The sequence below is a fragment of the Phalacrocorax aristotelis genome, chromosome 5 (assembly GCF_949628215.1).
Source record: "Phalacrocorax aristotelis chromosome 5, bGulAri2.1, whole genome shotgun sequence".
NCBI classification, from domain to species: Eukaryota; Metazoa; Chordata; class Aves; order Suliformes; family Phalacrocoracidae; genus Phalacrocorax; species Phalacrocorax aristotelis.
Window position 1 is genome coordinate 12936637 of NC_134280.1, and position 24128 is coordinate 12960764.

General features: G+C 42.1%; 1 protein-coding gene across 1 annotated transcript in view; it reads right to left on the reverse strand.

Moving 5' to 3' along the window:
• Positions 1-24128, reverse strand: part of PDIA5 (protein disulfide isomerase family A member 5) — a 102842-nt gene that overhangs the window by 11044 nt on the left and 67670 nt on the right. The window contains exons 12-15 of the mRNA XM_075093030.1: positions 22385-22455; positions 21189-21352; positions 18528-18658; positions 2057-2127 (exon numbers count right to left, since the gene is read on the reverse strand). Of these exons, the coding sequence (XP_074949131.1) occupies positions 2057-2127; positions 18528-18658; positions 21189-21352; positions 22385-22455 (437 nt within the window). The remainder of the gene's footprint in view (positions 1-2056; positions 2128-18527; positions 18659-21188; positions 21353-22384; positions 22456-24128) is intronic.

Here is a 24128-nt window from a genome sequence, read left to right on the forward strand (position 1 = left end):
AGACTAAAAATTTAAATTAGTAAATTTTCCCTGATTTGAAAGAAGAAATACTTCTTCCCTCTCAAGCAGTAACTTTAAAGAAGTTTGAAACCCTACAGAACTATGAATTATCCAAAGTTTGAAGGCTCAGCCCAGTTTGAAACATGGGAATTTGCCCAGTGCTGTTTGTGGGGCAGCCATGTGCCCTTCTGAAGTCTTAAACAGGTTTATTTTCTTTTCCGCAAGGGCACAAACTGGCAGCAAGAAGCACCTTGGCAGGTTATGGCTGTACACAATTAAATAGGGCTCCCTAGCCCTGGCACTTTCATAAGTCACTGGGGTGGAATAACATCGTTTTCCCTAACTGCACACACCTCTTTGAAACTGTACCAGCTTTAATACCCCCTACTGGCTCTCCTGTTCCAACTCATTACATTTTATACCTCCCCACTTCAGCCTTAAACTGAAGTCAAGAGTTGCAACTGTCAATCACTGCTCTGCTCTTGGAGTCCTTTCATAACCTGTGGCATGAACCGAAAGCTTCACAAGCCTGCATTTACCAGCACCACGTCCAGTAAACTGCCCCATGATTCAGATTGCTTGTTAATACATCCTGGGGCTCTAATAAGCAAGTTTCACATTGTTTGGTACATTTGCTTCATCTCCTCTGACTGAAATTTTAATGAGTTTAGGAAAGAGAAGCTTCATTGGGAACTACCAGAAAAGTGGGAAAACAGGGATACTTTCTCAGAGATCTTAGAAACAAAAAAGTAACCAAAAGGCATCTGAGCACACAAATTTACAGCAATTAGAGAACTGAAAGCTGCATGCCTCTCAGTCTTCTGTGTGCCAGAGGGCATAAGTGATGGACTTCTAATTTTATGCAGTCAGTGTGACAAGAAACAAATCATTCTTGTATATCTGATGTATCTTCTGTGAGTTACAGAAAAGATGACAGGAAAAGAAAAAAAACACAGCAGAAATTCTTCTGTTATGGTAGCGAGCAGATTGATAGGGGTATAACTGTTATAGAATTACCTCTTCATTTAGAATACAATATAGAATAGAATAGACTATTTCAGTTGGAAGGGACCTACAACGATCACCTAGTCCCACTGCCTGAGCACTTCAGGGCTGACCAAAAGTTAAAGCACATTGTTAAGGGTATTGTCCAAATGCCTCTTAAACACTGACAGGCCTGGGGCACTGACCACCTCTCTAGGAAACCTGTTCCAGTGTTTGACCACCCTCTCAATAATGAAATGCTTCCCAATGACCAGTCCAAACGTCCCCTGGCACAGCTTTGAACGATTCCCACCGTGTCCCATCTCTGGATATCAGAGAGAAGAGATCAGCACCTCCCTCTCCACCTCCCCTCCTCAGGAAGCTGTAGAGAGCAATTTCCCTATTAAATTGAGAAATCTTTTCCATGCCACACCTAAACACAATGCAATCATGAAGTTGGAACAAATTCAGATATCAGAATGAAATACAGTTCACTCAAAGATAATAAGTTTCTAGCTAGTTATCTGGTTAAATCCAGTGGCTCAGGTTTTGCTTTTGGGGTTTTTTTTAATCCCAGATATGTATGCACTCAGTTAAAATGGTTCAGCTGATGCAAGGAAATTAACTGGCTTGCTTCAGCCATCAGATTTACTTTCAAGGCAGAAGCACGAGGGTCCTAGAGGGGCCTGACATCTTGGACTGAAGTCAGCCAACTTACAGAAATGTTATATTTATGCTATGCAAGCAAAGGTTAGTTATATGATTAGTTATATGATTGAGGTAGTCTGCATGCACCCCAATGGCTGACAAAAGTTGCAGGGGAATACAGATGATGTAAATTATCTTTCATTAATCTATCAATGAGAAAGAATGTGTTTCGCTTCATAGAAAAGAACTCTTACGCAAAGAATTAAACCAAAAAAAACCAACCCATAAGATGCACATACATTTCTACTAGTGTAACAGCAAATTTTATCCACAAGCCTACCACCTTATAAATAAGCAAAGCCTATAAAGTACAAATGGTGGAAGACATTCTTAAATATCTCAGAAATAATTAACAGCAAGTTACCTTTCGATCTTCTTTAAAGACTTCAGCAGCGGTTGTAAAATGTGGAATGGCATTTTTACAGTGGGGACACCCTGTTTGACACAGGAAATAAAAACCAGCATAAACATTAGTTTATATAAGTTTATATAAGATACTGGGACAAACTCAAGACACAAGGTGAGTTAGTGGAAAATTAGTATTAAAATAATTCTAGACAAAGAGTTCTCCAGTTCTGGGAAGAGCGGGACAAGGCATCTGTAGACCATGTGTCAGCTACATGAATTTAAGCACATGTTTAAAATCCCACTGTCTTCAAGCAGTTTAAGTGTATACTTAGAGTTACACAACATCTCATACAGGGACCACGGTGCAGGGTGCTTTTCCTATCGCCAGTCCCTTAAGAGCATTTTAAGATCACTAGCAACAAATGGAGAAACCATTTCCCTGCTGCTGTACCTCTTCACGGGTATTAACCACGTAGGTTATTACTGCTGTTGCTACAGATACCAGCTACATTTGGACACAGGAATAAAGACAGCGCGGTTGTGAACTGGAGGAGGTTGGAAGTTGGAAAGGAAGTTGCCAGGAGCATTTAGAAGTGTCTGGGAATTGCCTGTGTTAGAGACAAGGCATCAGGAACACAAGGAGGGGAGAAAAGCAAGTCTGACAGGATACACATCCTTCACTTATGGAGAGCAGAGGTCCAGTCTCAGGTTAGGATGCCTGTTGCTGGCCTTTCCGGAGACCTTCCCTCCAGTTCACCACAAATGGGCAACCTCAGAAGAGTTTTACAGACACAGCACACAAGAACCCCACAGCTTTGTGTGGGAGATGGTGTGATATTTGTTTGCATCACAGCAGCATTGAACAGAAGGCCAGTACATCCCTTGCTTAAACATATACTAAATTTACTTAAACATTTCAGAAGAAGCCACAGAAGGGGAAAAAGAACTGCTCTCCTGAATCAAGATTCAGATGTGAGTGCTCTTAATTCAGAAGTAATGTCTATTTTTTACTACTCTCAAAATACCAACACTAAATAAGGCTTTGAAAACGGAAGTACCTGCATATGTGTAACAAATTACTTTTTTCAAACACAGCATAAAGAGGTTGTTCCCAAGCAAAGAGTCAGGACGCTATTTTTTGCTTAGACGCAGGGCAAAAAAGGAATGGACACGCTTCTGTCAAGCCTGTATAATGCTAGCAAAGGCAAAAGAGTTCATTCTGCTATTATTTCTGGATAGGAACAGAACAGGGCACAGATGAGTTGCTCACAAGCTCCAATTACAGCTTGCGCTACTGTTGTTTACCAGTATTTGACAATGATGAACAAGTGACTGTGTTACTTTTAAGTCAGTACTGAACAAATGCCCTCTTTGCAGGCTTGCAGCCACCCTCTTATAAACCGTACTCACTCTTCTGGCTGACAAGACAAACAGTATCTATGCATAAACATTGCATACCCCTTTCCACAAAGGAAAGGCTGCACACCCCTTTCATCTTCACCAAAATACAATTTCATTGCTTACATGTACTGCTTTGAATTTTAGAGTATATTTTTTGTTCAGAATAGGATTTTGAAAGCATTGCAATGACACACTAAAAAAATAAATACACTGAGAGTCTAGGCGGTAACTAAGAATACCAAAAAGTCAAGGGGATATTTCCTGGGAAACTGAGGCATTTCTGCAAACCACCTTAATGGCTTCAAACTCTTTATGCAGCAAAATGGCAGTCTAGCCTGATGGCAGCTGTGCTTCAGTGGGAGATAGTGCAGGTCCTCTGCAGCTTGCAAACTATTAACTTTGTTGAGTCATTCAGCATTTGCCTGGGAGAAAATGGTCTAGAAAGAAAAGGAGGAAGAAGAGGAGAAGAAAGAGAAGGAGAAGGTGTCTAGGGTTCCATGCTGCTCCCACGTCCATCAGCCCACTTCAGTGACCCATTTTCTCTCTCATCACTTGCCTGTCCTACCTGCATGATACTGAAAAGCCTTCGGGTCAAGCCTGACTCTTGACACATCCTGGATAATTTCCTTTTCTGGGGGGTGACTGCCTCGGTTGACTTGTTAACACTGCTCTACACAAATAAATCAGAACTGGTGACAACATCTAAAAAGAATTCCAGAGACAAAAATAAAGAAAAATCAGGCACCCCTAAACCAAGAACACTTGTTCTAGTTTACATGCTTATGTGCTGTAGTTTACCAGAAAACACTTCCAAGAGTTACACTAAAACATAAAGGCTCCTAAAAAGTTAAACCTTTCAACGTTACCCTTTCTGCTCATGATCTTGAGTTGGAAATTTAGATTTTACCAAACAGCAACTTTCAAACCTTCAATAAAAGATACTTCAAGAGAAACACAAGACTTCATGTCTTCTTATCCCCCTACAACACCTTTATGATGCATCAGTCGATGTGTTTCCCACCTCACGGGTACTGGGTCTGTAGAGGATGGGGCATTTGGTAAAGCCTCTCTCCAAGCCCCTACTAAAGTTGCAGCAGGTAAGAGCTCCCCATGAGCCACACTCTTCAAGAAAACCAGAACATGACTGAACAAATAACAAGCCTATTCTTTCAGACACAGAAAAATCCAATGCCTATTAAAAATGGAAGCTGCCATTTTACAGGGGCCAACAGATGGCTGGTAAGAAATAGCCTGAGTGGCTGTTTAACTGGTGACTGCTCAGAGAAGCCTCAGCAGCTGCTCAGTGTCCCTTCCACCCTAGTGAGTCACCACTGCACAGGCTGCTGCACGGTGTTCAATAGGTGGCATTGAGAAGGGCATTGAGCACGGCTCTCAGCAAAGATGTGCATCTTGTAAGGCCAAAAGGAAACACCTGGTTATCTAGACCCTTACAGCATTTTGGAAAAGGCGGGCAAAACCAAACACGCTTTGAGGTTGTGGTCAACACCACCACACAGAGGAGAGGAGCGCCATGCAATTCAAAACAACTGATAAAGGAACCTATGCTCACCGTGTGTATTTCCTTTTCTCTGTGATCTTCTCATCTTCCCACTCTAATACCAAATGACAAAAAGTCACCTTCATTTACCGATCTGAAGCTCCATCCCTCCCCCCCTCACTTCTCTCTTGGCCCAGCCTCCTTTCTTTACTGCACTGTGCTTACAAAACTAAAACACGACCATATGGCTTTTGGCAGAGCTGACTCCAAGTCCAGTAGGCATTTTGTTAGCCTTGGACATCCATCCATGGAACAGATGTGAATGCTACGCTGAATTCCCAAGGAGTTTAAAGGAGTCACTGAAAAGGGGGGAAGGAGCACATCATATGGAATAGCAGAACTTCATCTGTTACAACTTAGAAGGATTGCCAAATGCAGCAAACACTTGGAAGTCACCCAACCCAGTCATTCTATTTAAAGCACACATGCCAAAGAAAAAAAAGCAGAGGTTGATGTCTTCATTTTGACAGACGGAAAACTTGTTCTTCCCATTCCCTCTTCACACTCACTATCACACATTTATTTTAAGTGTTAACACTATCTTCTAGATTTGAAAGTGCAAAGAAAGGAAATGTACTGAGCACTGTACATGAGGAGAGGAAGTGTGCAGGCTCCTTACAAAGGATTTTCCAGATGGGCTGCAATGGGAAGAGATTAAACCGGTGGCATTTGAAGGCGTGGGTAAGGTGTCAAGAATCAAAAGGTCCTGCCCCTTCTCAGTAGTATTTATAGGATAGTATAGTAAGTCACTATGCTAAAGTAGTGGGAAGATTCATTCTATTTCATTTAAGTTTAATAACCTGAGTGCTATGGTAGGCACACAGGCTTCCTACAAGGCCAAGAGGTAGACTTTCAATTGAGCAGCACTGGAAGTAGCACTTCTGGGAGTAGAGCCTTCTAATATAGACACAGGGCTTTGCTTTACCAATTTTCGTTGTTTTTACATTATTGTCAAATTTGATCTCAACAGGGTTAACAGCAGATGTGAACTGAACAGTAATTTCCTGTGCCTGACGTGAGAAATCTGAAAGAAATCTGCTCCTGGAACATCCAGCCTTTCCACAGGATCCCAGCACTGGTGCTCAAAACCTCTAATCACTTCTGCAAATCTTGAGCTAACTTCATTTCCTAATGCAGAAACACACTTGCATCACCTGGCAGGAAAGCAAGAAGAGTTTGACATCTAATGCACATGCAGTAGCATGTGTTAAGGCCATTCTCCATTCCCAATCAGCAAATGATAACAGCTTTATTACAGCTCTGGCCAGAGGTTTTTGCCTCTCTGTGCTCAAAATTTTGCACTCTGGAGGCCACCCCACACAGCCCGTGGTGGTATCTGCTCACTAAAGCCTGCTGGGGGATGAGGGCTGCCTGCTTAAACCACGGGTCCGTAGAACACTTGCAATAGAGGGGTTCTAAGTTCTCTTTGCCTTTGCACTACAAATCTAAAACTTTACATTAACCCAGTATTTTCTACAGGGTTTTTTTTCCTACCATTTGTGCTGTAAAGCTGGTAATGGCTGGAAAGGCACATTGCAGTACAGCCACAGCAGGCACCATCACATTCCTCACCTTGAAAACCAAGTAGTTCTCAGCTGATCCAGTACATGAAAAATATTGTTTCTGTGGGTAAAAATTCAACAGGAATGGCTGATGAACAGCAGACAAGGGAAATCAAGTAAGCAAGCAAGCAGGCTTAATTCAGACCCATTATCACTGAGGGGGAGAGGGAGTCAGATTAAATCTCCTCCAATTAGAGAGGCATTTAAAGGAAAGCTAGTAGGTCTTTTGGGAGTTGAAGTGATATATAGGAAAATATATAGCCCAGCTTATTTTCCGTGGACTGAATTTACTATTAGCAGGAACCACTGCACGGTTCAGCATCTTCTCTGGGTGTCTTTGAGGAAAGAACCAATGATCCAGTGCTGGTTTGGGCACAGAAAGGTGTTGGAGAGGCCAGCACAGAAGCTGGCTTCATCCTCACGGAAACACTGGTTTGAGGACTCTGAAGAAATAAAGAGCTGCAGGGTTGAGCTGGATGTGATTGCCACATGATGTAAAACAAAGATATCACATGGGGAAATATAAAAACTTACTAAGTGCTCACATCACCTTGCAAACTATTTTTTTTTAAAGGCAGACTGAGGGAAAAACAATATAAACCCATTTGTTAGGTAAGGTAAGAAAGACACAAAACTGATTAAAAACCAAGCGCACATTGCCCCAAACTTAAGACTAATCAAGCATATGTTGTGGTAGCAATTCAATAAATCCACAGAAATAATATCCTGCATTCAGAATTGTAAACATTTCCCATAATTGCAGGGTCCCATGGGGTGCAGAAGGGATGCAAAGAGGATTTCAAAGCAATGGAACAATCAAGGGAATAACCTACGTATCTTTATTACATTCAAATAAAGAATTTTTCATTGAACGAGGTTTCTTTTGGTTTTAACCAAGTGAAATGTTTAGAGATGATAACGAGTCAAAAGCAGAACTTAGAGTTTCTTAACACTTCAATGTACAAATATTAGGACCACATGGCAATTATAAAGATGTCTCCAGAGTAGTGCATGAAGCAGATGCACCCTGTTGGACAATAGTCACCTTATTACATTTAAAATAAAACTCTGTGAAATGTTCAGAATTGCCTAAAGGAATAAAGTTCTTTTTCCAAAAAACACGAGTTTCTACTTGCTTAAATATGAAAAACGTCCTTTAAGTTACTTCATGCTTTGTTTAATTTGAAACTACAAAGCGCAGTGATATAACATAACCTCTCTACAGCTGAACAGTACAAGGTTAATTCAGTTTCCCTAGAAGAGTCGAAGTTGGATTAGCATAGCACATAGAAGAAAGGTGAAGCTGTTTTTAATGGAAATAAATCAAAAGCTAACAATTTGTACAAAATAGATAAAGGAAGCAAATGGACATCAAAGCAGTATCTACAGTCAGCAGAGGTAATAATGATGTTTTAAGTATATAAGGGGCTTTAAATAAATTAGAAGCAAAAGAAATCCAAACAATACTAGCAATATAGCTTTGAAAGAAAATGACCGAGTTGTCAAAAGGAACTTCACTGAATGTATAAATGAAAATATTAAGTAGGTGTGGAGAGGGCCTTTATGCCTGGTACTTCCAAAATGCTGTTTGCGGTTCTGGGTGACAAATCAAGAATGAGTTCAAACTGGAGGGGGCTCAGAAGACCCATAAGAAAAATAACAGGACTGGAAGATGCGTTTCATGGCAAAGGGAGTCAGGAAGCTCAGGGTGTCAATAGCTTAAGTCCAAAGATTAAGAAGTGACAGAAATCGAGAAAACTCAGTCTAGTTTTCATTATAACAAGCTATTCAAGCTGGGTGCCAAAGACTAAGTAACCTCCAGAGCTGGCTGCATGCTGAAGCCAGTCAAATTGAGACAGGAAGTTCACATTCCCCAGCACTAGTGATTTTTAGTCTGAAAGGAAATGGATTTCTAAAAAAAGATGGTTTCACACAGTGGTTCTCCACCTGATCAGACTGCAGCCTGTCCTTGATTCACATCGCTGAGCTGAAACTGCTACAGAGGTGATACGGTTTTGCTGTCCTTGTACCACCATCTCCTGAGCAGCCGGGGCTTGCAGTGTGCCAGCACTGCCCCACACGTCAGGTGAAGACAACAGCCCCTGCTGACCCTAACCTGAACATCCCAACTAAAATGGCTCTACACCAGTGCAGATCAGGCATTTTCACTTCAGAAGGCACTACCTTACACTTTTTTGCCCACCATCAATACATAATGAAGTAGAACCCCACCCATGCTGTTTCCATGTGCGCATAATAAAATCTGAAAAGTAAAGTAGCAAAGCGGTGTGTATATATTTTACATGAGTTTTTTTCAAAGAGGTGGTTTAAACATGCATACATTTTATTGTTGTAGACTGTTTCCACATCAAATATACTAACTTAAAATGTCAGTATTTTCATAACAAAGTCCTGGCCAAGCCCTTAGAGGAGATCTGAAAGCCCAGTGATTTGTGCGACCATGGCATTTGTGCTGTCTGTGCTCTATCCTCAGCACGAGGATGGGCTCTGCTCCCCCTTCAGCCCCTAGCTTCTTTTAGTGCCTCTCAACGGGTGATCTCAAATGCTTTAACTAATATCAATCAATTATGCTTCAAATTGCCCCTAAGAGAGACGGATGTGATTATCTCCCTCTGTCATTACACCCAAGGTTAAATGGAGTCAGGAAGAGGTTAAGTGACTCTCGGGCTGCTTCACAGGGAGCGGGGCTGCAAGGTGCTGACTCCATTCATTCAACTGCAAAACCATCGGGGCCTCAGAGGGCTCAGCACGTGGTGGGATGGAGCCCTCAGCATACAAAGTGCAGAGCAGGGAATGACTTTCCGATTCCCCATCTCTGCTTGAAATCATCACCGTCTAAATAACAGGGGTAGATACTGCCCTCGCTACTGGTTTTTAAATGACCGCAATTCTCAGCAAGTGAAAGCAGCATACTGCACAGCTATTAAAGCAAACCCGGGAGCTTGTAGACCACAGAGTAAAGCAAAGCCTGTTTCCACTTCAAGAGTTCCAAGTGATTAACTAAAATTAAAACACGAATATTACTTGGTCAATCAAGGAAAGACAGCCCACAGACAGTAATCGCACAGATAAGAGCTGAAAATGGGTATACTGCTTAAACCAACACAATTCGTGTAGCTGCAGAAGTTACTGAATCCACAGGCAGATTTGAGAAAGGCATTTAGAGATGTTACTGAAAGGTTAATTCACTTTTGTTCTACCATTAGAGAACTAGAGATGCTTTTAATTGAGTATCTGGAACCAAAGCTCATTTTATGACATGACCGTACACACAGCATAACCATATTTCCAAAACACGAGATATTAGTAATTGAAAGGAGGAGGATCCATCTTTTGATTTGAAAAAGGTCATGAGGTTTTCAATTAAGCATCAGGTCAACCAGGGCTTGCCTCTACTCTTAATAACTGCAAGCAACCTACTACCAATTTCACAGCCTGTTGGCGGGTTTTGTTGAGGTTTTTTTCCAAGCTATCTGAACTCTTTATTTTGTAGCACTTTTGGGGTATGCAGAGGAGACGAGGGATACAAAAATCTTTGGAAACAACAGCCTTGGACATGAGCAATTGCAATAGCAGCAACAAAGTCATCAGAACAGGACAACCTGCAAAGGTGAGAAGAGGGAACAACTCAGCACAAAACTCCTGAACTGTTTTATCCGCTACAAAAGGCAAGGATAGGACCGACTGTAGTGAATTACAAATTACATGGCAGCACTTGGCATCTAGTCCCAAGCAAGTCTTTAAGATAGAAAGCTGTACAGCAAGACACCTCTGGGCAAAAAGGGTTAAAAAAAAAAAAAAAGAGCAATAGTTACATCCAGAACAAAACTAAAGTGTCAGCTCCAGCAGATCTGGACTTTCCAGATAACTGTGTCACTGGCCCATGTGGCACAAAGCTGGTCACCGTGGTTAACCCAGTCAGCATCAGCCTTGGTTAACTGCAAACATAGTTAAAGAGCAGATGAAATTATTTTGCCATCTGACATGCCAGTGGATGCAACTGGTAAGCAGAAGATAAACTGCTCTGAGTTAGCAGCGGTCTGGCAGTGCTGGGGGAGGCACCATTGAATTACACCTGCACTAAGTGAGGCTCAAAAGCAGCCCGTTATGACAATGCTGCATCACCAGAAGCAGCACCTGTCTTACTGGAAATGGGTTTGACAACAGTGCATAAGGGTGGGTGGCATATTCATAGTTAAATATCTCCTAATGTACCACACACAGATGTTATGTGACCTTGCACCAACAGAGCTGTGTGTCTGCAAGGAGACAATTTCACGGCACAGGGGCATGCACTCCTCTTACCCTTCTCACAGGCCTGAACTCTTTATATACAGGTAATATTCTTCCCGCCAACGCAAGCAGCTGTAACATTTTAGGGTTATGACAGATTTAAAGCATGAATGCTGTTTTACAAAAAGAGGAGCTGGATCACCCTGAGAAATTTAAGGTCAATGCCACAGCTCCATGACAGCCACCCCTGAGCACTTCCGTCACGGCTACGCGCAGTCCTGTGAAGGGCCTCAACTTCTGAGTTGAGAGCAGTTAAAACTTCTCTCGGTGCTAATTAATATCCTCAACACAGACACTAGGGCTAAGAGCAGTTCTGCCAGCCTGATTGCAGAGACCACTCTGTAAATTCATTCTTTATCAAAACCACCCTGTTAATGGGCTCTGTGGCATCAACACTATTTACACAACAGGAATGCAGCTCGCTAATGCAAGCCTGTAGCAAGAGCACCACTAACGCAGGAGAGAAAACAGTTAGCAGCAAAGGTAATATATCAAAATTCTGCAGTGCCAGCCCACACAGGATTTAAAGCCTCATTATCAGAGGGTCCAGACCTCACTTCTGCCTCAGTCAACAACCAGAAAATCCTTCCTGCAAGGGTTTTGCCTTGAAACGGATTCTTTCTGTTCAGCATGTTTTTAATAATTTTTTTGATAGCTTAAGTTTCATTTACAAACACGCACATTTTGTTCAGGCTCTTTGATACTGCCTCCTAATGTAAACTTAACAAGACGTGCTTGCAAGAGACGGGAAAAGCTCTTGGTGGGAGCCAATCCGAGGCCATCATGGGACACTGAATTAATCTGTGTTGCTGCTTTGCTCAGTGCATCTGGACCCATTAACTCAACTGTTGAGTATTTAGCCCCATTTGTGCATCCTTCATACAGAACTATGCCAGGCAGGTCTGCTCAGCAATGAGACCCGGACCAGTCATCTCAGGCCCAACAGCCACTGGCTCACTCCTCACCGTCAGTCAAAATTGCCATGTTTTGTTACAGCAGTCTAGCTTAGCAAGAACACAGCATTATCTCACCAAACCTTACTGTGCAAAGGCTGAGATATGGTGCAGCCAGCTTCGTCCCAGCTTACTTCAAAAAATGGAAGGGATGAAAAGGAAACATTACCCCTTTCTTAAGAACAGCTTTTTGATGGCAGCTTGGGTCCCACGAGTGAGCTAGCAGGGCTGGAGGAGCATACTGGCCCTCCTGGCTGTTAGCATTAATAGCCAAAATGCCGTCTGCACCCACTCTGCACACAGTGCGACCCACTCTGGCAAGGATTCTCAGCTAAGTGCTTTTCTGTCGCTGTATATTCCTTGATGCATAACTTGGACAGAAGAAACTGGGCATTTTTTATTGTGAAAAGATGGAGAAGGAGCATACCAGGATAAGAATAATTAATATTTTGAACAAAGCCTGTGGGTAAAATTAATGCAAGTTTGCTTTAGCTCTCAGAATTTTATGCACTGCTGATGAAACACACAGGGATGGGCAGGACTGATTTAGCCAGAACTGAAAAAATGTGATCCCTATCTGATTTCTTACTGCTGAAGAAATCCCTATCTGACTTCTTTCTTTCTTCTCACTGATGGCCAGGAGATGACCCATCAGATAGCAATGATGTCAAGATTCCTGCCTGACTTGGAAGCCAAGAACTGTCTTTGTTTTACATCAGAACAATACCCAGCTACCATCTCCCACTAACAGCTTAGAACATGCAGTCTTTTAATGGCTCAAACACCACCCCAAAGTCTTCTGTGATTTTATCAGGTGCAACACAGATTAAGCACCCTCATTCACTTCTTCCAGCCCTGAAAGAAAAAAGCCACAAAAAACTTTAAGTGAAGAGCCAAGGAGGCTGATGTCTCTTAATTGCACATCCTCTTGCCCCCGTGCAGCCACTTACTCAATACAAAAATACCTAATTAAAACCATCCTCAGTACGGTTTATTTCTGGGTGTTCTTTAGGTAACCCCTGTGGGTCAGGTTTCACCAGAAAATAACCTTTTCCAGCTGACAAAAATAATTTCCAGTGAAGTGAAAATTTCACTGCTGAACAGAGAACCAGAAATCAGCTCCCAGCAAAGTATTTATTAAAAATACCCATTCTGCAAACCCTGTTGAGTCCCACAAATTGAGGCCATTTGGCAAGTTAATAACATTGGCAACTGCCACCCTTATGAACCATTAAAAGGGAGCATTTCCCCCCTATTATTTCTCATTGCTGTTGCAAGTCTTTATTCTTTAATAACGCTTATTACCTTGTGTTTTTACAGAAGTAGGAACTGAATGAATTTGCTCAGTGCCGAGCCCTTCCACTAAAAGTGACTGATCTAAAAAGTAAGTGCCCCTCCCACTCCCCCATCATTTGGGCCTGTTAATGACTGATCTATTACATATAATTCCTGTTTCTGACACAGTTGATTAATTTGTAGTCTCTCTGGAGGCAGCAATCTCAACCAAAAAATGATACGAATGTGTTTTCGTGTGTTGGTCTCTCATTCTTATGAGCCACCAGTGGACAGCATCTGTTTCTGTGCAAGAATTAGCAGGGCATGTTACTAAGCCTCCCCTATTTAGAGAAAATCAGAACTTGATGGGAAGGGTGAAAAAAAACCCAAAACCAACAAAACAAAAACAAACCCCAAAACAGAACAAAACGAAACACCACCGTGTATTTCAAACTCCAGTGTTAAAATTCCTAGAAACACAGCACTGCTGTGGTTGGAGGGCACTTCTGGAGATCATGTAGTCAAATTCCCCTGCTCAAAACAGGGTCAGCTAGAGCAGGTTGCCCAGCACTGCATCCAGTTCGGTTTTGAATATCTCCAAGGATGGAGACTCCACGCCCTCTCTTGTCAACCTGATCCAGTGTTCAAACACCCCCACAGTAAAAAACAAAAAACAAAACACAACAAAACCAAAACAAAAAAAAAAAACCTAAACCTTCCTTTTATGTTATGTTTAAGCAAAATTTCCCACATTTCAATTCGTGCCCATTGCCTCTTGTCCTGTCCCTGAGCACTGCAGAGAGGAGTCTGGCTCTGTCTTCTTTACCCCCCACACTAGGCACTTATGCATACTGGTAAGATCCTCCTGAGCCTCCTCTTCTCCAGGCTGAACAGTCCCAGCTCTCCTCATATGTCAGATGCTCTAGACCCTTAGTCAACCATCAGGGCCCTTCAATCAATTCACTCCAGTATGTCCATGTTCTTTCTGTACTGGGGAGCCCAGAACTAGACACAGTGTCTAGTTGTGTCTCACCAGTGCTAAGCAGAGGGGAAGGACCAGCTCCCTTGACCTGCTGGTGATGCTCTGCCTAATGCAATCGAGGATGCCCATCTATGAGGTCTGTGTCCCCAGCTCTGTATCGCTTTTACAAGAGCAGAAAAGCCCTAGCATAAGTTTGAGGGAGCCTCAACCAAGAATAGCTAAAACTTGACAGTCACATCACCAAATTATGACATCAAAAAGGCATATTAAATGCCAGGGATGAACAAGGCAGAAGAGGGAACCATGTGAGTTTTAGTTAGAGAATGTGATGGTCATTAATTTGGTATGGGTCTTTGCATTGGCTTGACAAGAAATTCCATGTAGGACTCCAAGGGCTTCTCCAGACAGAAGTTTGGGTTAAAAACACAGTACACTTCTGAAGAACTATCTGCATCTCCCTGTTTCATTGAAAAATGCTCACCTAGCTTCAATGACATTTTTTTTCCTTAATTCCGGTTGAGTAATGCAGAAAAAACATCTCCACCTGAGAAGACGTTGTTTACCGGAACTTTGTTGCCCTTTGTGATGTGATTCTGACAACTAATCGCAACCAACTGCTGCTATTTTGCAGTTTTCAGTGCTATAGTAGGAGGAGGTTAAAATTTAATGCATTGGCAAAGTCAAATCTCAATTATCTGGGATAATGGAGTGGAGAGAGAACATAAAAGTAAAAATGCAGATAAAACACATTCAGATAAGCTATATGAACAAACAGTGAGGATATAAGAGAAAGAAGAAAGAAAAGTCAGCGCGTTGATCTGAGAAGAGGTGCTGATGCAAACTGGTCAGTCCAGGATGCTAGGCATTTAATGCTGCAAGTCTTGAAACAAGCTCTGGTCGCAGACCACTGACATGCAGCTAGCATACTTCTGGCCACAGCTGATGAAGCACTGCAGTCTAACTGGGCCAGGCTGGATCTATTCTTGTCCATTTGGGCTCACTTCCTGATTTGGTCCGCAGCCCCCAAATCCTGATCATCCACATACCAGGCTATGTGTGTACACCAAACCATACTCAGACTAGCTGTCTCCTCTCCCCATTTCTGGACAAAGCCAAGCAGTTACACAAGGAAACCTGGAGTAGTTGATGGTATGCAGTACTCCAAGGACTGGTCTATGGAGACAATACAGACACAGATCCCATAAACCATCCCAAAACACCTCTCAAATGCTGGTGCAATAAGCCTACTGCTTTGAAATGCTCCTCAAACCCATCATGGCAGTCCCCAGGACACAACACACACCTTGCTTTGCATCATGCTTCACTCCAGCAGACTGTTTCATTGCCCTCCTCTTATTTTAGGCATTTTTAACTCAGAGATAAGGGAGTGGGATGGCAATTACATCTTAGGACCACCAGAGCCCCACAAGGGTTCAGAGAAGAGCCAGGCCAGGTGCTGTGCAGCACAGACACCAGCAGTCTACTCCAAGTGCTAGCTCTCAGAAGCTCCAATGAATGCCAGCCTACACCATGAGCCTGCGTGGCGTGGTGGCCATAGAGGGTACAGACCTACCCAGTGGACACCTGGATGAAGATCAGGTCCAAGGCAGCTATTGGCACAGGCAGCATTAGCTTTTTTGCAGCTGGCATTTTTGCCCCAAGTCAGTACTGGGGACCTGCCTCCTGCACCAAATCAGCCATTGCAGTGCACAAAGATGCCACCAGGGAGGAATGTGAACGTGAAATCAAGAACATCCCTCTCTGCAGGTGTCAAGTCTACAGGAGTGGATTTCTTTCCCAGTAATTTCAAGAGTTTTGATTCTGATTCTCAGTCCTTAAAATATGCCACAGGCATCAGGCATAACCTTTATGCTTCACCCGCATTCAGTGTGATGGAGTAATGAGTTCCCCACCTTTTCCATGTGGATGTAGCAGGCTTCTTCCGGAGCTAAATCACGGTGAAAAACTTTCAGTACCATTAAAGTGGTGCTCAGCTCAGTCCAGAATTATCAGCATAGCAGATTGATGGCTCACCTATACATATTAAGTAATTTGGACTGGAAGCTGCCACAGAAAAGCCAGGTCTGATTTTAATTTGCATGTAAGATATATATCTTTGGCCTTTGCCTAAAGGTTTGTCATTCTAGTTGAAAGTTTTACAAAGGTCAGAACATTCAAATTTCTGCTTTAAATTCTAATGACAGATGAGAGATACATTTCTTAGCATAAATATTTATATATAAACATACTTTATATATGCATGTATACACACACCCCCCCCCCCCCCCCGATCTTAAAATATCTCAGCATATGTGTAAGTGTAACAAATACTGTCATAGAGTCACAAGTGAATGGAGTAACATACTGTGAGTCTGCACTGACCTAAGATGTGGATCTGAATAGAAAAAGAAAATTATTTGAGATAATGCGGCCTGGCAATTTTAGCAGTGTTCCTTCTGCACTAAAATAAGCAAGTTAAGACTAATTGGCAATGTAAGCTCCGAGAGGTCTCAAGATTGAGAAAATGGTAAACAAAAGCTAATCTATCAAATGTAGCAGGAGGCACATTATCACTGCAGAAAAGCTGAAAAATAGAATGATTTGTACCGTTCTATTGCATTAATGATTATTTCACAGGAATCAGATTTAAAATATTCATCTGCTACTTTCCCCTGCACCCAACAAAGGGCAGGCTTGTTGCACTCCCTGTGTGAGCCTGCTTTCTGCTTTGCACACAGACACTTCCACATTTAGAGAGAACAAATCTGACAAATCAGAAACTGTGCACGACCCACATACTGACAACACAACAGCAACACTGACTGTCTTAGGAGTCACGGGCAGGCCAGAAGTGGTTCCAGTTAACACCTCTCTGTCCTGTATATAGGTGGTCTCATGCAGCACTGTATCCAAAACGGTGCAAGAAGAACGTGTCTGAAAGGCAGCCCCAAAGGACCCAACAGTCTTACATCATGTAAGCATTGCTTTTACAGGCCATTCGTACAGACAGGGCCAGGCTGATCTTTATTCAATCCTCCTGGTGTAAGCGTAGAAGTCAACCCGCAAACAACAGTACCATAATTAGCTCATCAGGCAAGGTGCCTCATGCTTTTAGCCCTGAGGAGCTACATACTTACTGCATGTGACGTCTTTGCTTTAAACATGGCCTTAAAAAAGATCAAGAATTTAAGTGCCTAAAAGATGCAGCTAGAAACCGAAGGGGAAATAAATCTCTCTCTTACACAGAAAGTCACTCATTGGGTAAAGAGAACTCAAGAGACACGAATTCCTAAATCTTATAATTTGATTTTAAAGTTACAGCTTGCTCTTAACCAGCTGAGGTCCATGAATCAAATTCCTGGCACATGGGCATTTTTTAGTCAATAGGTGGTGGGAACTGGAGTTGAGAAGGGATTAAGTCCCCTTCCCTTTTCTTTTACCACCTTCCAGACATCTCCCTTCTGAATTGCACCCCTCCCTTCTCCCACATCCAGCAGGGCTTCATGGGAGCCCAAAAGCATTCATGCTTAATTCTCTTAATAGAAAAGCAAAATAAGGGGCTGCCTGATTAAACATTAAGAAATTTTTTTCTCCCTTTCTGGAAAATACCTTCAGTTTAATGGGAACAAGTAACTGCTTATCTGAAGGTTATCCATTAATTGCAGGGCTGGCCATGTGATAGGGAGGAATTTTTCTTGCATCCGGGGGTGCTGAGTCATGGTGCTATAAAAGCAAGTTAATACTACCTCACATTAAAGTGCCAGGATTGTCTTCTCCCTTTGACAGACCCTTCAAAAGTTAAGAACCTGTACCAAGTCTGCCTGTCTCTGAGACAACACAGGAAAAGAGAAGCAGTTCCTTCCATTCACCTAATTGATAAAGGGCCTGATTCAAAACTTCTCTAGAAATATTCTCGGGAGCTTCAAAAAGAAAGCGTGTGTGAGATGCACGCAAAATAGTCTGGGAGGAGGAAGCTACGCCCATATTCCCAGTGGAGCTTTAAATGTAGATTTATTACAGACAAAATTTATTCCATCAAAATTTGTTCTCAGCCTCTGGGGACTGATTCCTCCTACACCACTATATCGATTCACTGCTGCAGTGCTGCACTAATGAGTCAGGCTCTTCGTGTCCATTGTGCTACTATAAAGGATCACATTTTGTTATATGGAGCATAAAATGAAGCAGAGGAAAATAAATCTGTTTTGGTTTTGTCTGCTTTGATATCTGCATTAATGCAATAACTCTTTAAATAAACACTGTATACTGGTTTTTTTCCATTTATAAAGATACAAGTGATGGTGCCAATGACGGTCCCATGCAGTTATATTCAGAATCAGCTCTTTACCCTTAAAAGTCTGGGGACAGCAGGGGAATTAATTCAGCATTTCATAAACTGTAGGGTTTATAAAACCCATCCACGTAGAGAGGTATTTACTCACATGGTGCATAGAACATGACAAGGGTATGCTTCTTCTTCTTCAAGAACTCCCTGAAGTCTTCTCCAGCAAGGTGGATAACGCTAGTCTGTTTTTCTTCCCATGCAGGCTCAGGTGGAGGTGGTGCTTCAGGACTAGAAAATAATGAGACTGGTTTGAAAATGTTTCTGGAAGCAGGCAAAGGGGCATCACATCCTGCTCATAACTACCATGAGGGAACTGAGGTCGAACGATCCTTCAGAGTGCCTGTGCAATAGAAAAACGTGCTTGGTATTTCCAACACCAGATAACAACAACAAAGAAGATGTAAATTAATTTCTGGAACTCAATAAAAATATAATTTAAGTGACTGTATTCAGGCATAAGAGTAGGAATGCAGCATAAAGATTTCCTATGCTGCATCCAACATCTGGGTAGAAAAAACATTGCTCTTGTATCGCTGTGTCATCCGTAGGCATGAACTGAGAACAGCAAGCAGATGGAATCAAGAGGCAACCAATATAGAACAGCACCTTCCATTCAAACACCTTTTTTGTACTCTTTATTGCTATCATGCAAACTTCTATAAAGAATTTCATGACCTTCTCTTGAATTCAGATATTAAAGCCAGGATGCAATAATCAGCATCGTTCCACTTGGGAGACTGGGGGTGACTGAACTGGAATATTTTACCTTGATAAAGAGAATGTCAGGTTTCAATTATGACTGCACATACTGACTAGATCAGAGCAATCCCGCACATCTAGAGCGCCTCTAACAAAACTTCTGCTGTTCGCCAGCTCACAGACTTCTCTCAGATTCATTAAATTCATTCCTGCTGTATCTTAAATAGTGATTACTTATATAAAATCATCAGAATGGTGCCACGGCATAAAGACCTTCATATGTTGCCTTGGAAATAAATTAGCTTTTCAGACTTTCCTGTCACTTTGAATGACACCATTTTAAGTTGTATCAGGTGCATAAAAACCAAGTTGAGAAAAATTCGATTTTTAAAGTCCTACTCAAGGTCACTTGGTGGACATTCATCGTATTTCCATCAATACTGATTTGCCAGCTGTTAGCAAAAGAATTAGGGCAGCTGGTCTGAATTTTCACACGAACACAGACAGTGTGAGCTATCATCGATTACAGTTACAGTCAGAAGTGTGACTTTATCTCACACAGACCTTCCCATGCTGATCTGAAATGAGCTATCCAGATACTGGTTAACAACCTAGTGCGGCAGCAGACTATAGTCACTACATAGGGACTGGAGCCAAAAGCGGCAGCTGCGACTAGACCGCTCACCGGGATAGCTTTACACAAGCTCTACTTTTATCTCCAGCCTCCACCCCAGAGGCATCCCTATTTCCACCAACTTCAGTGCAGCAGTGACAATTTTATCCCTGGTCAGCAAACAAGGATCCTACTCTATTGTGTCTCTAGGTGGGAGAACATCCAGCAGTCAAGAGCAGGAGACAAGTTGTCTGGGTTTCCCCTCTGTTGTTGACTACCTGAGGCTGCAGACAAAAGTCTTCCAGAGGCACAGCAGGATCCAGAAGGGATTAACACCCCTTCCATCTTCCTCTTTGCTTATTCACCTGACAAAGCAGTGTCAGCCCGACTGTTTAACTCAATATAAATTACATAGCGCTCAAAAATATTCCAGCAAACCGGTGAAACTAGGACAGTGACCTAACACCCAGTATTGACACAGCAGCCTGAAGCCTGAGTATGCAGGGAGGCCAAGGGAGTACTGTGTCTAAATGTAAAATACAGATAAAACTTCTCAACATGCTACAAAGATGCTGCCAGATAGTATCTATTACCTGGTTTGAAGCATTCAGATGTAATTTAAAAAGAAAAAAAAGGAGAAGGAAAAAAACCCCCACAAAACCCCCCACCATCACCACCAAATAAGAGGGAAAAAAATTAAGATTACATTCCTCACATCAACTGCACTTAACAGTTAAATGATTTAAAAACTTCACAAAACACTGGCAGGTTTTTTTCCCATTGAATAATGCAGAAAATACATTAGGCTTTCAATACCTAAAGGAAATGCGTATTTTATTCCAGAATACTTAAAGAGAGAATTGTACCAGCAATTTACTACTTTGAAATGAAATTCTTTTCATCATACATCAAACTTAATCCTGCATATTTTAGCACACCACCTAAGAAAAGTTGGTTAGTGCAGACAAAGGTGCTGTTTTTGTTGGTCTCGCTGGCTCTCATTCAGCCCCACGTAGCTGATATTCTAGGCATTGGCTCTGAAATGCTGGAAGGAGAAAAGTACAACTGCAGAAATTCAGTTACTAATGGTGAAATCTGCTGCTTAATATAAAGAGGGAACAACAAACGTTCTGTTTATTTTTCAGAGCCATTGCTATTCCTTCACCGGTGAGCGGCTTAGGGTATATTTGAAAAATATTTATTTTGAGAAAGAAATACTAGGACAACTATGAAAAACCCCACAGCAAATAAAGGATTTGGTGTATTAGAGACCACAATTAACATATATATTCGTATGGCTTTGAATAATGGAATTCAATTTGGTTTTGTTAGCAAGGGATTTAGGCAGTTGATGAAGCTACATTTAAGATTTACTTCCTCACCAAAGCAGTCTTCAGGAGGCAGTAACCAGGAACCCAAATACTATCTCAGACCCTCAAAACTTACTTTAGAAGCCAGTCGATGATCTTCTTCTTTGTTCTGAGGTGTGGCAGAGTGTATTTCTCCTCTCCATCCTTAAAATACTTCAAAGTAGGAAACCCTGAGATGTGATATCTTTCTGCCAGTGCCTTGTTGACGGTAGCATCGACTGCTGCAAGGACACCTGGACTCTAAAACAGAGACCACTAACTGTAAAATCCAGCAACATACGCACACCCCTTTGGCAGGAAAGAGTGGACTTGAGGGCAATCACTCATTATTTAGGCGCCTTCACTTTCTCAGGTAGTCAGCACAGAGGACTGATGCAAAAATCAGGAAAGGACATCTTATGGACTAAATGTAACCAGAGCATTAGCTGTTCTCCCATTTCTGACAGGATTCCCTGTATATAATTCACTTTACAATGCTTAAGAACTGTTCCCAGGAATGGCATTTCCTTCCACAAATCCCAATTTCTCCCAGAAGAAGCGAGCATTGTTAAAGACAAGTTTACTTCAAGACAAATTCATCTTTCCCTAACTTGTCGGCATCTTTACATGGACCACCTTCAGAGTCACAGGAGAACAGACACATGTAGAGCGTGATTCATCTGACTTTTTTCTCATCTCCTCCTTCTCCAACAATTACAAAGGGACTCTAGATGTCTCCACAAAAGATGCTTAAAGTATGGTGGAGACTAATCTTACTGCTCCTCTTGCATGGCATACACAGCATGAGACTGAATCAATAACACTAATACTTATATTATTGGATCTCTCTTCTCCAGTCATGCTGATGGAGCACTTAAAAATGAAGCTAATGGAGTGACGCAACCACAAAACCAGGGTATCTGAAAGAGGGATCAACCCCCTTTATTTTTTTCCAAATCTAATTCGTAAATAAAAGCCTACGTTTCTCCACATTCGATGCCTTTAAGTAAGGGGGGAAAAATCCATTTTGGATTTGATCATATTATGTTTAAGGCCTACAGCAGAATACATAAACATTTTTCGATTTTGTTTTCGTTCAAGACAGAATGTTCTTTCTAAGACTTTGGCAGGGCTTGTGCATTAGCGATGAGACTGTACTTTGGAAGCACATTTTGAAGGGTCCTGTGGGAGGATGAGAACAGCTGAATTTGTTGTAGGGAAAAAAGTCACTTTTATTACTCCAGTTATTTATTACTGATTATTTGAAGGATATAATAAAGGAAATTAGCTTACATCACTGGCTACATGGAGAAACTCTGCAGCCTTCTCATATTCTGGTTTCATTTTCTTACAGTGCCCACACCCTGCCAAAAAAACCAAAATCCAATTAACTTGTATGCCATGGTTATTCATTGACCCACCCAGCCATTATCAAAATCCAAAACCATGTGGTAGAGATTTACTAGAATTCAGTATGCATTTTACTTAATTTATTTGTAAAGCCTTAATATGATTTAGGAGCTTTTCCAAAGTGGTCACTATGGTTTAAACAAAGAATTTAATCTATTAAAAAATAATAATAAAACCCCTGAATTCACACCCACACCTCTTTCCTCCCAGAAAGTACTATAAACAGTACTTGTCAAGCCCATTGCTTCTAGCATGCTCTTGGGCAAGGCACAGCCTCACCCATTTCAGTTTCCAAATCTTTATCTGCTTTAAAAAGAAACAGCACAGGCCCTCATGTGACTTCCTGACTTTAAGATGAGGCTTATACTAGCACAGCTTAACTGAGTAACGTAATTTGAATTAAACTGCACTGATAATAAGCCCGGCTTTACAGTGGTGCAGCATGTCCCTCTAGCAAGGATTTGTACTGATTTAATCACATCAGTGTAATTACACCACCACATATGTTCTCAACATAAGTAGGGCCTGTAAAACCAAGATAATGGTGCTTTCTTGCTTGTGCGAAGTTCTCCAGAGATCTGCCATTACTTCACTGCTAAGTGCTGACATTACAATAAAATAAAATGAATGCATGAGCAAGAAAAGCAGATTTAAAATATTATTTGGGTGTAAATTAAACTGCTTTCAGATGGTGCAATTGCTTCTAGGCAAGCTGAACTTGAGGACCAGGTGAGGTTCCTGCCGCAACCGTGACATGAAGTTACGCTCCAGCACCTATGAAGTGATGCTGGGCCTCCAGGTCAGCTCCTGCCTCGGCCCTGCGCAACCCCTGCTATTGCCCCAGGGACCAGCACAGCCATAGTCCCCGCAGGGTCAGAGCAATGGGCCAGCGCGGCAGAGATCAACACCCGGGTAGGGTGAGGGCCAGCTCCTGCGCGCAGACCGGAGATGCAGAGAGCTGTAACAAGGCACATGGCACAACCCAGATGCACTGCACTCGCCTGAGCCAGTGCAATGTAATGTCAATGCAATCCCTCACCACGCTTTTTCCTCATTTGCAACAGCAGCCAGCTTTTCTTTCTTCAGCTGTTATTGTTGGAACAGGCACTTGAAAAGCCCAGACTTTGCCGAGCTTTTGAAAGTCATATCAGGAAAATACTGCTAGAAATCTGTTTCAATGCAGCTTCAGCAAAAACCATTTCTCAGGTGTACGGGCAACAGGGTTGGGGCTATTTTTGCACCACTGTCTAAAAGAAAAGAAACCAAGGGCTCTGAATCTCAGCACCGCTTTGATTCCCACTAATGGGATGACTGCCAAAGCCAGCAGACACAAACCTAAGCCTGAACTCAACCGCACAACCACGTTCTATACAGCGCAAGTCAAAGAGTGTTCACAGCCAAAGAGTGATAGGACACACAGGTGTAAGTTCTCCACAGCAAACAGGGACTTCAGCAGAGCTCCAACCACCACAGCACACCATGAAACGCTTTCAGGTCATGTTTGTAGCACCAGGTACATACATTGAATAAAGACTACAAATCCCACCTGAGAATTACAGCAAATACCCAAACAGTTGATCCCAGACCAAACACCAGCTAAGGTCCATACCACTTAGTCGTCTGCACA